Raw genomic sequence first — 15,705 nt, forward strand, 5'->3', positions numbered from 1 at the left:
TAAGGGCCCGCCTGATGTTGAGTGACACGTGCTGGTGCAAGGCGGGGACGGCACACCGGGAGAAGTAGTGACGGCTAGGGACGGCATAGCGAGGTGCCGCAGTTGCCATCAGGTCCAGGAAGGCGGGAGTTTCAACAAGCCGGAACGCCAACATCTCCTGGGCCAGCAGTTTAGCGATGTTGGCGTTCAAGGCTTGCGCGTGTGGGTGGTTAGCAGTGTATTTCTGCCGCCGCTCCAATGTCTGAGAGATGGTGGGTTGTTGTAAAGAAACGCCTGATGGTGCCTTTGATGGTGCAGGAGAAGGAGATAAGACAGGACCAGGGGAGGATGAGGTAGAAGTCAACAAAGTGGCGGAGGCAGATGAAGTGGTGTCCTGGCTCGTCCTCTGGAGTGCATCGCCAGCACAGTCAGCAGTGGCAGTGGCAGAGGCAGAGGCAGAGGCAGTGGCAGTGGCGTGAACGGCAGTCGGCCTTTGTCCTGCCGTTGCTGCCTGCCACTGATTCCAGTGCTTGGATTCCAAATGACGGCGCATTGAAGTGGTGGACAGGTTGCTCTTCTCAGAGCCCCTAATCAATTTCGAGAGGCAAATTGTGCAGACAACACTATATCTGTCCTCGGCGCATTCCTTGAAAAAACTCCACACCTTCGAGAAACGTGCCCTCGAGGTGGGAGTTTTTCGGGGCTGGGTATGAACTGGAACATCTTGGGAGATTCCGGGTGTGGCCTGGCTTCGCCTAAGCTGCTGACCTCTGCCTCTGCCTCTAGCTACCCTTTTTGGTGCTGCACCTGCCTCAACATCCACACTACTTTCCCCGCTTGACATCCCCCCTGTCCAGGTCGGGTCAGTGTCCTCATCATCCACCACTTCCTCTTCCAACTCCTGTCTCATCTCCTCCTCCCGCACAATGCGCCGGTCAACTGGATGCCCTGACGGCAACTGCGTCACATCATCGTCGATGAGGGTGGGTTGCTGGTCATCCACCACCAAATCGAACGGAGATGGAGGAGACTCTAGTGTTTGAGCATCTGGATACAGATGCTCCTCTGTTAGGTTCGTGGAATCGTGACGTGGAGAGGCAGGTTGAGGGACAATGAAAGGAGCGGAGAACAGCTCTGGGGAGCAGGGACAGTTTGGGTTATTGTTCTGTAAAGCTTCGGAATTTTGGGAGGAAGGAAGACAAGACTGTTGGGTAATAGGAGGAGAGGAGGCAGAGTCTGACTGGCTGCTGGACAATGTGCTGTAAGCGTTCTCTGACAGCCATTGCAAGACCTGTTCCTGGTTCTCGGGCCTACTAAGGTTTGTACCCTGCAGTTTAGTTAATGTGGCAAGCAACCCTGGCACTGTGGAGTGGCGCAATGCTTGCTGCCCCACAGGAGTAGGCACGGGACGCCCTGTGGCTTCACTGCTACCTTGCTCCCCAGAACCATTCCCCCGACCTCGCCCACGGCCTCGTCCACGTCCCTTTCCGGGAGCCTTGCGCATTTTGAATTCCTAGTTAGAAATTGGCACTGTATACCAGTAGTAAAAATTGTGGGTGCACGTAACCCCAATATATTCTTTGAATTCCCAGTCAGACACTGGCACTATATGGCAGTAGCAAGAAATGAGGGTATTTGTATTCCCAATATACTCTTTGAATTCCCAGTCAGACAATGGCACTGTATACCAGTAGTAAAAATTGTGGGTGCACGTAACCCCAATATATTCTTTGAATTCCCAGTCAGAAACTGGCACTATATGGCAGTAGCAAGAAATGAGGGTATTTGTATTCCCAATATACTCTTTGAATTCCCAGTCAGACAATGGCACTGTATACCAGTAGTAAAAATTGTGGGTGCACGTAACCCCAATATATTCTTTGAATTCCCAGTCAGAAACTGGCACTATATGGCAGTAGCAAGAAATGAGGGTATTTGTATTCCCAATATACTCTTTGAATTCCCAGTCAGACAATGGCACTGTATACCAGTAGTAAAAATTGTGGGTGCACGTAACCCCAATATATTCTTTGAATTCCCAGTCAGAAACTGGCACTATATGGCAGTAGCAAGAAATGAGGGTATTTGTATTCCCAATATACTCTTTGAATTCCCAGTCAGACAATGGCACTGTATACCAGTAGTAAAAATTGTGGGTGCACGTAACCCCAATATATTCTTTGAATTCCCAGTCAGACACTGGCACTATATGGCAGTAGCAAGAAATGAGGGTATTTGTATTCCCAATATACTCTTTGAATTCCCAGTCAGACAATGGCACTGTATACCAGTAGTAAAAATTGTGGGTGCACGTAACCCCAATATATTCTTTGAATTACCAGTCAGAAACTGGCACTATATGGCAGTAGCAAGAAATGAGGGTATTTATAACCCCAATATATTCTTTGAATTCCCAGTCAGACAATGGCACTGTATACCAGTAGTAAAAATTGTGGGTGCACGTAACCCCAATATATTCTTTGAATTCCCAGTCAGAAACTGGCACTATATGGCAGTAGCAAGAAATGAGGGTATTTATAACCCCAATATATTCTTTGAATTCCCAGTCAGACAATGGCACTGTATACCAGTAGTAAAAATTGTGGGTGCACGTAACCCCAATATATTCTTTGAATTCCCAGTCAGAAACTGGCACTATATGGCAGTAGCAAGAAATGAGGGTATTTGTATTCCCAATATACTCTTTGAATTCCCAGTCAGACAATGGCACTGTATACCAGTAGTAAAAATTGTGGGTGCACGTAACCCCAATATATTCTTTGAATTCCCAGTCAGACACTGGCACTATATGGCAGTAGCAAGAAATGAGGGTATTTGTATTCCCAATATACTCTTTGAATTCCCAGTCAGACAATGGCACTGTATACCAGTAGTAAAAATTGTGGGTGCACGTAACCCCAATATATTCTTTGAATTCCCAGTCAGAAACTGGCACTATATGGCAGTAGCAAGAAATGAGGGTATTTGTATTCCCAATATACTCTTTGAATTCCCAGTCAGACAATGGCACTGTATACCAGTAGTAAAAATTGTGGGTGCACGTAACCCCAATATATTCTTTGAATTCCCAGTCAGACACTGGCACTATATGGCAGTAGCAAGAAATGAGGGTATTTGTATTCCCAATATACTCTTTGAATTCCCAGTCAGACAATGGCACTGTATACCAGTAGTAAAAATTGTGGGTGCACGTAACCCCAATATATTCTTTGAATTACCAGTCAGAAACTGGCACTATATGGCAGTAGCAAGAAATGAGGGTATTTATAACCCCAATATATTCTTTGAATTCCCAGTCAGACAATGGCACTGTATACCAGTAGTAAAAATTGTGGGTGCACGTAACCCCAATATATTCTTTGAATTCCCAGTCAGAAACTGGCACTATATGGCAGTAGCAAGAAATGAGGGTATTTATAACCCCAATATATTCTTTGAATTCCCAGTCAGACAATGGCACTGTATACCAGTAGTAAAAATTGTGGGTGCACGTAACCCCAATATATTCTTTGAATTCCCAGTCAGAAACTGGCACTATATGGCAGTAGCAAGAAATGAGGGTATTTGTATTCCCAATATACTCTTTGAATTCCCAGTCAGACAATGGCACTGTATACCAGTAGTAAAAATTGTGGGTGCACGTAACCCCAATATATTCTTTGAATTCCCAGTCAGACACTGGCACTATATGGCAGTAGCAAGAAATGAGGGTATTTGTATTCCCAATATACTCTTTGAATTCCCAGTCAGACAATGGCACTGTATACCAGTAGTAAAAATTGTGGGTGCACGTAACCCCAATATATTCTTTGAATTACCAGTCAGAAACTGGCACTATATGGCAGTAGCAAGAAATGAGGGTATTTATAACCCCAATATATTCTTTGAATTCCCAGTCAGACAATGGCACTGTATACCAGTAGTAAAAATTGTGGGTGCACGTAACCCCAATATATTCTTTGAATTCCCAGTCAGAAACTGGCACTATATGGCAGTAGCAAGAAATGAGGGTATTTATAACCCCAATATATTCTTTGAATTCCCAGTCAGACAATGGCACTGTATACCAGTAGTAAAAATTGTGGGTGCACGTAACCCCAATATATTCTTTGAATTCCCAGTCAGAAACTGGCACTATATGGCAGTAGCAAGAAATGAGGGTATTTGTATTCCCAATATACTCTTTGAATTCCCAGTCAGACAATGGCACTGTATACCAGTAGTAAAAATTGTGGGTGCACGTAACCCCAATATATTCTTTGAATTCCCAGTCAGACACTGGCACTATATGGCAGTAGCAAGAAATGAGGGTATTTGTATTCCCAATATACTCTTTGAATTCCCAGTCAGACAATGGCACTGTATACCAGTAGTAAAAATTGTGGGTGCACGTAACCCCAATATATTCTTTGAATTCCCAGTCAGAAACTGGCACTATATGGCAGTAGCAAGAAATGAGGGTATTTGTATTCCCAATATACTCTTTGAATTCCCAGTCAGACAATGGCACTGTATACCAGTAGTAAAAATTGTGGGTGCACGTAACCCCAATATATTCTTTGAATTCCCAGTCAGACACTGGCACTATATGGCAGTAGCAAGAAATGAGGGTATTTGTATTCCCAATATATTCTTTGAATTCCCAGTCAGACAATGGCACTGTATACCAGTAGTAAAAATTGTGGGTGCACGTAACCCCAATATATTCTTTGAATTACCAGTCAGAAACTGGCACTATATGGCAGTAGCAAGAAATGAGGGTATTTGTATTCCCAATATATTCTTTGAATTCCCAGTCAGACAATGGCACTGTATACCAGTAGTAAAAATTGTGGGTGTATATAGCCCCAATTCTATTGCTAGGGGACTTGCAGGGTATTTCTGGGGTGAAGGTGGGGGGGCACACCGTTGGAACGGGTATCGGGGTATATATCGGGTATACGGGAATACACTGACAGTGTATTCCATTCAGGATCCTGGGAAAGCTGGGTTGCGGCGATTGAGCCCGTCAGTGCCACGTTACACTGACAAGCTTCTCCCTGGAATTTAGCTCTTACAAGAGCTGTTGGTTGTCTTCTCCTTCCTATCCTAGCCTGTCCCTGCCTACCCAGAATCTAAGCCCTAGCTAGCTGGACGGAAACCTCCGTCCTCGGTGAATTGCAAGCTCAGAATGACGCGAAGCTGGGCGTCGCTGTTCTTTTAAATTAGAGGTCACATGTTTTCGGCAGCCAATGGGTTTTGCCTACTTTTTTCAACGTCACCGGTGTCGTAGTTCCTGTCCCACCTACCCAGCGCTGTTATTGGAGCAAAAAAGGCGCCAGGGAAGGTGGGAGGGGAATCGAGTAATGGCGCACTTTACCACGCGGTGTTCGATTCGATTCGAACATGCCGAACAGCCTAATATCCGATCGAACATGAGTTCGATAGAACACTGTTCGCTCATCTCTAGTCCCCATGCGGACTCCCCCAAACGGATTACCGACGCAGATGTGAATCAGGCCTTAGCCTTAGACTGGGATTACACTCCGCCTTTATACTGACGCTAGTTTGAACCCTGCTTTACAATGGACTGTCAAAATAACAGTCATATGAATAGCCCCATTCACATACATAAAATTTATAGCTGCTGTGTGACGTCTGTTAAAAAAAAATGTCACTTGGCCATCGTTCACTGTTCACTGAATATAGCTTTAGTCTAAGATTCTCATGTTGTGGAAAAGCTGAATTTTCTTTGCAGATTCAGAAGACTAGTGCTGATATTACTTACTAGTCCCATCTCTCTGAAACAGGTCCCTCTATTTCCCTTGCTTTGCTAAGCAACTGATCCGCAATTTCAGCCTGCCCATAGACTTTAATGTGCTTGTGCATTACGTGAAAGTGGCCAACAATAGGACTCGCTTCATAACTTGCCAGCCTTGTATAAAAAATGCAGCCATGTGTATGGACTCAGAGGTGAAAGGGTCTGTACTTTTATCCACAATTGCAGATAAAAACTAATGCATGCACGAGGCCTTTGAAGATATTTGGTAGATAATGTTGCCGCATGTATTTTACTTTAATCCATTACGTTTTTTGCGATGCATGGCCACACATTTATAGGAAGGAATATAAGGTTAATGAAAGGATCACATATCTGTGTGAGCAGTTATAAAGAGGCAAACAATTTACCTGGATTAACTAGTGTATTATTCTCTATTCTTATAAAGGTAGTTAAGCCCCAATATACAAAAACAATGGAAGTCAATGGGCACATACAGGGCAAAACACAGGTATACTGTCAATTAAAAAATAGGACATGTCCTATTTCCAGACAGTTTTTAATATCCGTTTTTTTGGTGATTTATCGATTTCACTGACATTAAAAACAGATAACTGGGTTGGGTCAAAATAAAGATCAATGAGGTTCATCCATTTTTTTGCACTGACAGTTAAAAAAAAGATGGAAATATTGATGCAAAATAATGACGGAAAGCAGACATTAGAAACTGACAGTTTTATCTGTTTGGATGTTGCCTTAATGCATCGATAATTGTAAAATAAAATGTAACAGTATATAACAGACTTTATAACAAGTGAATACTGGAAGAAAACTGCATAAGTTCATAGAATTACATACCTGACAACTCTGTAGCTGCAAGCATATGTACAGACCTGTACTACAGAACGTCCACAGATCTATCATACAGATCAGCATTCATACCCTACATCTGCCCATTGCTTCACAATGTTTGAGGAACAAATATGAAGTGTAAGGCCTCATTCACATGTCCACGCTTCACAGATATCACCCTACTCAATTGCAGGTCTTGTGCAGACGGTTGAATAAAGTCATTAAAAGGAAGGGATACTTATTGTGTCTGCAAACAATGCATATGAAATACGTACATGAAATGTAGATGTGCGAATAAGGCCTAAGAAGCCATAGCAAAAGTCAGAATTGGGCCCCCGCTTCCAAAAAAGGTAGATAAAGAAGGACAGTGGTTGTAGAAATAATGTCTTTTTCTTGTTATTTTAAGTAAGTATGTTTGATGAATAGAAAAGAACTATTTAAAAAAATACTAACAATTGCAACCATAATGCACTTACCTCTATCTAGAGTCCACAAGTCCAGCTAAAAGACTGTAACATTTTTCTACACATCCTCTCTTATTTGACTATAAACTGATCTACTGCTTTTTAATTTTTAATTAAAGGGTTAATAATCTTCTGAAAGGCTAGGGGCCATATCTGACAAGCTGTATGATAAATCTCAAACAGAGCAGGGGGTGTGAATCTACTATATTTGACTGCCAGACAACTCATGAAATCAAAGAGAACCAGAGGTCCCCCTCACTCCGTAGGCCCCCATTTCATGGTAAATACACCATTGACGAGTAAATGTCTAAGCTAATGAACTTAATCGTTAACGATTATGGATTGTCAGAGAGGTGAAAGGTTGCCCTAAAATGGATGTCTGAGTTAGAAACCCCATTCAAGATACAATTTTGGAAATTCTGATTTTATTCATGGATCACCCTGAAGACATCCATCTATTTGCCATAGAAGAGAGTGACTTTAAAAAATGTCTTTGACTCTGGAGGATCCAGTATGTATGTAGATTATATCCCATTAGCAGATGAAAGCACACTCATCGACTTAGTATCATTGTCACTAGTGCTTTACTGAGTTAGAAGTTGTCAACACACGTTACTCAGTAAGGACCCACTACAGCAGTTATATACTCTATGATACTCATACTCTGTACTACAGATAGTACAAAAAGGGCATCGCCCATGGCACAGCCAATAGGCACAACTGGTTCCATCCATTTAGTTAGAATCAATCACTCCTTCGAGAAAGTACTAGACTAAAGTAGCCACCAGGACTTACAACAAACACAATTAAAGTGATATTGTTATATCATAGGATAGATCATGCAATATTGGATTCTACAACAGAAGTGTTGTAGATATAATACCTTTATTAGTTAATCAGAAAATTACATTTGGAAGCTTTCAAAGCACAGAGACTCCTTCTTCAGGTATGGCCAAAGAAATGACTAAGAACACAGCACAACATTAGTAAGATGTTACAAAGGTAATAAGTAATGGAGATGATATGTTAGCAAGATATGGTGGAGTAATAAACCTGAGGTTATGGGGGTAGGGTCTTAGATGTGGATCGGTTTGAAGTCATCTGGAGTTAGTCTGATGGAGGTGTGGAGGGTGGGGGGGAGAAATGGTGCCTATGTAAGGGCTCAGTCTTAGACTGAGTCTTTATGTCAATTATCTGAATTTTGAGAGCCAATAAAGTTATCATATCTGTAACACTTTTGTATTTTTTTTTACCATAAATATCAAATATTGCATTTTTTTTTCTGGCTAACTCTGTACTACACAGTTTTTCCTATACATCATACAATAGAATAAGTCATCAGCATATACATAGCAATAAACAACATATCACTAGAGATGGGAAAATCTCATATTATTCATTTCAATGAAGAAAAAAAAAAAAAAGAACCCTTGACCCAATTCTAGAGGTTCCCTATCTTTGTTGTCCACATTCCTTAGGCCTACAAGTTTAAAGGATCTTGAGTGTTGTCAGTCCCCAAAACCTTGCACTCTCTTCCTCTCCTCTGATCACACTGCTATGATGCATGTGCGCCTGGTGTAGGGGAAGAGAGCACGCCAGGATGTAGTGAGGTAAATACTGGCTGGGAGGCCACTGCTAGGGGACATTACATTATGTGGCACTATTGTTGGTGGACATTAAATTATGTGTGGACACTACTAGAGACATTAAGCTGTACAAGAACACTGCTGGGGGACAATAAATTTGACAGGGCCACTACTGCGACACAATAAACTATATGGAGGCCACTTCTGGGGATTGGGGAACATTAAACTATATGGGGTCCCTCCTGGGGTTTGGATGGCACCCAATCAACTTTAATTTCTTTTTCTATGTACACCCCATTTGTCCGGCTGAGTTTGAGACCCCTGCTTTGGAGTTACCCTGAGTATAATCAGCAGAGGCTTAGGGGAGGTGAATAAAAATAACAGCATCCATTATCATTCTCTGTCTGACATCACATGCACATGAACCCAGAGTACATTAATGTTTTTTTGGGTGATGAACCACAAAAGTTAGAGGTTCAATCCAAGCCTGAAACTTTAGGAAACTTCAGGTCAAATTCACTTTGATCCAAATTAGTTTGTTAATCCCTACCTATCACAAGTCGTACAGTGTACAATAAGCTACAAAGCACAGGCAAATACATACAACAGCTCTACAGGTCAGTCTTAAGTAAGAACCTAGTGAGGTCATCCATTTAAAGCCATCTTGTGGAAGGGGATTGTGTCCCCCACCTCACAAACCTACGAGCTGCTTGTTGTTATGGAATCTTTCCAAAAAAAAAAAAAAGATATTGCCCAGTTATCTGTGCATTATTCACCAGGTTTATGTACCATGTTTTTTTCTTTCTTGTCTCTTAGGGTAGCAAGTTTTGGGAACATACTGGTGATACATGAATTTTAGTAAATCAAAATAAACCTCTTAATCCAATTACAAGCCGAGGCATCTTCAGTGAATTTACCATAAATATATAAACTGTCTGGAAAACTTCAGATGTTTGTGAGTTTAGGAGCAATGCCAGCTTTCAGAGACTTCTAGACATGTGAATGCTCTGTAGCTGTATACAGCCTAAGTCAGTCAACACATTCCTAGTCACTGAGGAGTCGGCCCCTTCTATACACATACACTCACCGGCCACTTTATTAGGTACACCTGTCCAACTGCTCGTTAACACTTAATTTCTAATCAGCCAATCACATGGCGGCAACTCAGTGCATTTAGGCATGTAGACATGGTCAAGACAATCTCCTGCAGTTCAAACCGAGCATCAGTATGGGGAAGAAAGGTGATTTGAGTGCCTTTGAACGTGGCATGGTTGTTGGTGCCAGAAGGGCTGGTCTGAGTATTTCAGAAACTGCTGATCTACTGGGATTTTCACGCACAACCATCTCTAGGGTTTACAGAGAATGGTCCGAAAAAGAAAAAACATCCAGTGAGCGGCAGTTCTGTGGGCGGAAATGCGTTGTTGATGCCAGAGGTCAGAGGAGAATGGCCAGACTGGTTCGAGCTGATAGAAAGGCAACAGTGACTCAAATAGCCACCCGTTACAACCAAGGTAGCCAGAAGAGCATCTCTGAACGCACAGTACGTCGAACTTTGAGGCAGATGGGCTACAGCAGCAGAAGACCACACCGGGTGCCACTCCTTTCAGCTAAGAACAGGAAACTGAGGCTACAATTTGCACAAGCTCATCGAAATTGGACAATTGAAGATTGGAAAAACGTTGCCTGGTCTGATGAGTCTCGATTTCTGCTGCGACATTCGGATGGTAGGGTCAGAATTTGGTGTCAACAAATGAAAGCCTGGATCCATCCTGCCTTGTATCAACGGTTCAGGCTGGTGGTGGTGGTGTCATGGTGTGGGGAATATTTTCTTGGCACTCTTTGGGCCCCTTGGTACCAATTGAGCATCGTTGCAATGCCAAAGCCTACCTGAGTATTGTTGTTGACCATGTCCATCCCTTTATGACCACAATGTACCCAACATCTGATGGCTACTTTCAGCAGGATAATGCGCCATGTCATAAAGCTGGAATCATCTCAGACTGGTTTCTTGAACATGACAATGAGTTCACTGTACTCCAATGGCCTCCACAGTCACCAGATCTCAATCCAATAGAGCATCTTTGGGATGTGGTGGAACGGGAAATTCGCATCATGGATGTGCAGCAGACAAATCTGCGGCAACTGTGTGATGCCATCATGTCAATATGGACCAAAATCTCTGAGGAATGCTTCCAGCACCTTGTTGAATCTATACCACGAAGAATTGAGGCAGTTCTGAAGGCAAAAGGGGGTCCAACCCGTTATTAGCATGGTGTACCTAATAAAGTGGCCGGTGAGTGTATGTTTCCCTTTTCAGTAAAATTGTGCATGTCAACGGATGAAACTTGAAAAAATGTGGTCAGTGTCACTTTTTTATCCACTGCCAATTTTGTCTGGTTCTCCTGAAGTAGGTAAGTCTTGGCACTTTGATACTATGTCAAACTCTTTAAACAATACTTATGTTTTTATAGAATACCAGCACCAATTTATTTTGCTCAATGATAAGGATCACAGCAATTTTATGTCAATTTATCCCAATAAATATACTATATATTTTTACTGAAACATAAAACCATAAGGAAATATCTTTTCTCATTTTAAAAAAAACCCTGAAATCTGTTAAAATAGAATTGAAAATGTGCCAGATTTATTACAATGGTTGATGCTGGCTGACAAATTTAGGCTTCCTAATCTAAGTATACGCCACCTATTTGCTTAGTTTGTGTCAGTATTGTATCCCAAACTTTTGGTGTAATTATCATGTATATAGGGGTTGTCCCATTTCAGGGTTTCATCTTCTTTACTGATTTCTCTCCTCTTTATTTCCTGACAAGTTGGGGGGTGGGCTTAGTTCCTTACTGTTAGGGGGAATTCACACGGAGTTAACTGGCACGTAATCTGGCAAGTATACACATGTCAGAGTTTGCACGCTCAAAAAAGATTGATTTCAATAGGGATTACGATCGTATAACGTGCGTTATTACGGGCGCAAAATTATGGGCACAAAATAACACGCGTTATACGATCGTAATCCCCATTGAAATCAATGGGATCTTTTTTAAGCGTGCAAACTCTGACACATGTATACGTGCCAGATTGCGCTCCAGTTTACTCTGTGTGAATTCCCCCATTAATGTGCTTGAGATTTACATTCAGAGATAAGAGAAGCACTGATCACCACTGTTTTAGCCTTTATCAGGGCTCAGTCTTTTCCAGAGCTAATAGCTGTCAATCACAGTGGCAAAAGAATAAAGGTGGCCAGGACTGAGTTCTAGAAATTTAGCACTTGTCTTAGGTGTAAAATTACTTCCTCCATACTCCAGAGCTCTTTATAACTTTTTACTTCTGACCATGCCTTGTCGGAAAAGAGGAAAGGGCGTTATAAAATAATATAACAGTAATAGTAATAGTAATAGTAATTAGTAGAATATTGGTTACATAGCTTGTATCCTATTTACAGGGAACCCTTCAGCAGTACAATGTTGGTGATCTGAGGACATCATTTAATAGCCGCTGTGTCAGAATGTAGCTTCATTAATCCACAGCTTCATATTGTGCTATGTGCCGATTGTGAGTAAGCTTGAAGGCATTGTCCAGGATGAAATAAAAAATTAACCTCTAAACTCCCCACCTAACTTCTAATTTACTTGCATTAAAAAAAAATCTATAATCACCCATATTCCTGGGGCGGTTACGTGACCGTTCCAGGCACACATTCTGATAATCACCAACATCACCATTATGTCCCCTCCACACTTACATGTTTTCCTCTCTGGGAACAACTCCTCCTCTCTTCCTCTCTGCTAATACTTGTGCAGTCTGGAGGTGTCTCCAACACATGCACAATAAAGATGACACGCCATCTCTACTGCCCAGACGTCTGAGGTGCCATCTCTACTGTGCAGGTGTCTCCAGCCTACGCACAACCAAGACAGTGAAAGAAAAGGAGGAGCTGTTCCAGAAGGGAAACCTTCAAAGGTTTTTTATTCACCTGTTTATTTTTACCACATTACACAAAAACACAATGAACTGTAAATATTGTGCAATGTCATTGTCATTAAAGCCAACGTCACCATAAATAAGTCAATGTATTACATACACAATAGAATAAGAGGAGACATGTAGGCTACCGCATGTATGCTGTATGTAAGAATTTAGGGTAAACCATTGATTCCTGCCCAGTGTCCCTCATCCCACTGTATGCCACTCTTCAACTGTTGATAGCTCTAAATTCTAACATGACATCAGGGTGAAACAAGATCACGGGCCATTAAAAGCCCCTTAACCCCTTAATGTCCGGGAAATAGCCTATAGGATCAGACATATTATAGTGTTTTCGCGCACGAGTCATTTTGACAGTCCTAACTATCTTAACTGTTTAGTTACCAAAGTCATTTTTGCGTCATTTTCTAACAACCTCTACAGTTGTCGATTAAAATCCTTTTTATTAAAACTTTTTACGTAGTGAAACTCAGCAGAAATGAATTGCGTGTTTTTCCACATCGGTTTTCATTGTGTTTTTGCAGAATTTTTCTCAGCGGATGCTCTTCCCTTATTAAACCTACAGATACAGCTGTCTCTGAGAGGAAAGTAAATTGCCAAAATGTTGCTGCAGGGTCAGGACCTGTACCCCCCGATGGTACCTCTAAGAAGGTTTTTACCCTTTAGGGTATGTTCAAATGGAGGAAAATGAAGATAAATTCTTCTTCATTTTCCATTGCAACTTTCTTCTGCTGGTTATGCCTGAGTGAATGGGCCTATCGGCAAGGACTCCCGAGCCATGGAATCCATGGCAAGATTGAGTAGGACTCTGATTTTTTCCATGTCCTGCAGCAATTTTTGCTCCCATTGAAAAAAAAAAATCCACCCTTGGTGTTTTGGTGAAATTTTAACAGGTTTTTTTTTTTTTTTTTTTTACTTTTAACACTCCAAATAGAATAATGCCATTTGTCTTATCTGAAAGTGGCTTGCCAACTAGAAGAGGTAGGGAACCTCTCCTGTGGACGATGTATGGTGTGATGACTATTATGGTTAGATGAGTTGATTTAGGTCGGGCCATACTATGAATGATCACAGCAGGTTATCCTTCATAGACTCACTGTTGGCTTTCATGCAGTGATCTGCAATAGCCGAATTGCGGATGTCATTTAAGCAAATCTCTTCCACATGCTGTGACTATAACCTGGAATACAAACTGATTCCAGTTTTGTTTTTGATTCAGTTTTGTTTTTTTGGTTTTTCTTAATCTGTTAATCTTATACTTCAGTTTTGAAACCCTAAACAAGTCGATCATTACAGTCTTTGAAAAGGCTTTGCAATGCAAAGACTGCAAAGAATAATTTGGTTGTTTTATGTCGTGGTAGCTTGCAAGAGAACATCTGCAGAATTTCCATGTGTGCATTCTTAGTTGTATGTGTAATTCCACAAAAGGATATCTTTTATAAGATATTGCCAAAAATTAACAAACAACATGAAAAATGTCAGTTTCTATTAAATGGCATTATAGGGGAAAGTATCAATTCTACATAGCTTAACCAGTGACCACATGGATTCCTAGAAACCACCAGGGATCAAATTGTATCTGAGAGATCTGAAATCTAATGGGATTTTATAAACCAGTCATTCATTTCACATGGCTGAAAATGACAGTAGTTCACTAAAATCTGCTTCATCTATAGGTATAACGTCTAAAACAGTTTGTAAATACTATTAAGAATGAAATGCAAACTGATCTGGCTAAAAAGGGCATTAGAACAATCTCACAACCACAAAACATCCAGGTGCCGAGCCAGGTAACAATAATTCAATGTACTCTCATAGTATCTTTAGTGTTAGTATCTTAAGGTATCTTTAATGTTGAACAAACAGTATAGAAAAATTACCTGGAAGTGGGAGCCTTAGTCCTGCACTAACAACTTGGATCAGAAGAAATCCTGATCCCGGTTATTGAACCCCGAAGCATGCTAACCTGTTCTTATCACAAATAAGTTGGCTCCAGCCCCACAGGGGCATAATTCAGAGATTATATCATGTATCATTGATAGCACATTGCAAGAGCACAACAAATATGCACTTTTCGTTCTCATTATGTATTGTCATGTACTAAATCATGTCACAATAATTAGTTGGTTTCTTACTTTGAGAAGACACTGATGGAATGGAGACTATAAAGCAGAAGATTAGGGGGATTCTGTAGATCTTCATTTCAATGGTAATAAACACTTGGGCGTAATACCTGCATTTTAAAAGACAACAGACTACATGTCAAATAGTAATAAAGCAACTTTCACACATTCAGTATTTGGTCAGTATTCTGCATCAGTATTTGCAAGCCAAGACCAGTAACAGTTTCAGAACATGGAGAAGGTACAGTCTTTCCTTGCATTTTATCTCCGTGTATGTTCTGTACTGTATGTACTCTGCATTCTGTATATACTGATGTGGAATACTGAGCAAATATCAAGAATGTGGACATGGCCTAATAATAATAATAATAATAATAATAATAATAATAATAATAATAATCATCATCATCATCATCATCATCATCATTAAAATAAATCCTAAAGTGAGAAAATACAATAGTTAAGATACAGATAAGATTACATCAGTGATTGAATCTAATCTGATAAGTACATGTTGTCCCACTCACCTTCTTTGGGAGATGTACAGGAAATTTGGCAGAGGAGAATATTTCTAAGCTTATATAGTCCTGGAAATATTGCATCTTTGTCAGACCAGTAAAAAAAAAAAAAGAAGGGGAAAGTGGGTGTTGACTACTCACTTAATGAAAGTGAACTTTCCACAAGTGCTGGAAAATGTAGCAAAGTTACTAGAATTGAGCAATATGGTGAATCACTTCTCACAGGTCACATTCTTAAGTGTTTCTGTAGTTTATTGATCTGAAAATGAAGATTTCCTGAGCTATAAAGTGCTGATAAGCTACAGAACATTTCAATTTCTTTTTTTTCACTATCAATTTGTCCATAGACAAATTTTGATATATTAAAAGAATAGAAAATAATATCCCACACCAACTACAATG

General features: G+C 40.9%; 1 protein-coding gene across 9 annotated transcripts in view; it reads right to left on the reverse strand.

Moving 5' to 3' along the window:
* PRG4 (proteoglycan 4) overlaps positions 1–15,381 on the reverse strand; it is an 81,451-nt gene extending 66,070 nt beyond the window's left edge. For all 9 annotated transcript variants that reach the window (XM_075286678.1, XM_075286680.1, XM_075286677.1 and 6 more), the window contains exons 1-2: positions 15,313–15,381; positions 14,798–14,895 (exon numbers count right to left, since the gene is read on the reverse strand). In XM_075286678.1, the coding sequence (XP_075142779.1) occupies positions 14,798–14,864 (67 nt within the window). In that variant the 5' untranslated portion in view covers positions 14,865–14,895; positions 15,313–15,381. The remainder of the gene's footprint in view (positions 1–14,797; positions 14,896–15,312) is intronic.
* Positions 15,382–15,705: the final 324 nt, after the last annotated feature.

Source organism: Leptodactylus fuscus, chromosome 9 (assembly GCF_031893055.1).
Source record: "Leptodactylus fuscus isolate aLepFus1 chromosome 9, aLepFus1.hap2, whole genome shotgun sequence".
Classification (NCBI taxonomy): domain Eukaryota; kingdom Metazoa; phylum Chordata; class Amphibia; order Anura; family Leptodactylidae; genus Leptodactylus; species Leptodactylus fuscus.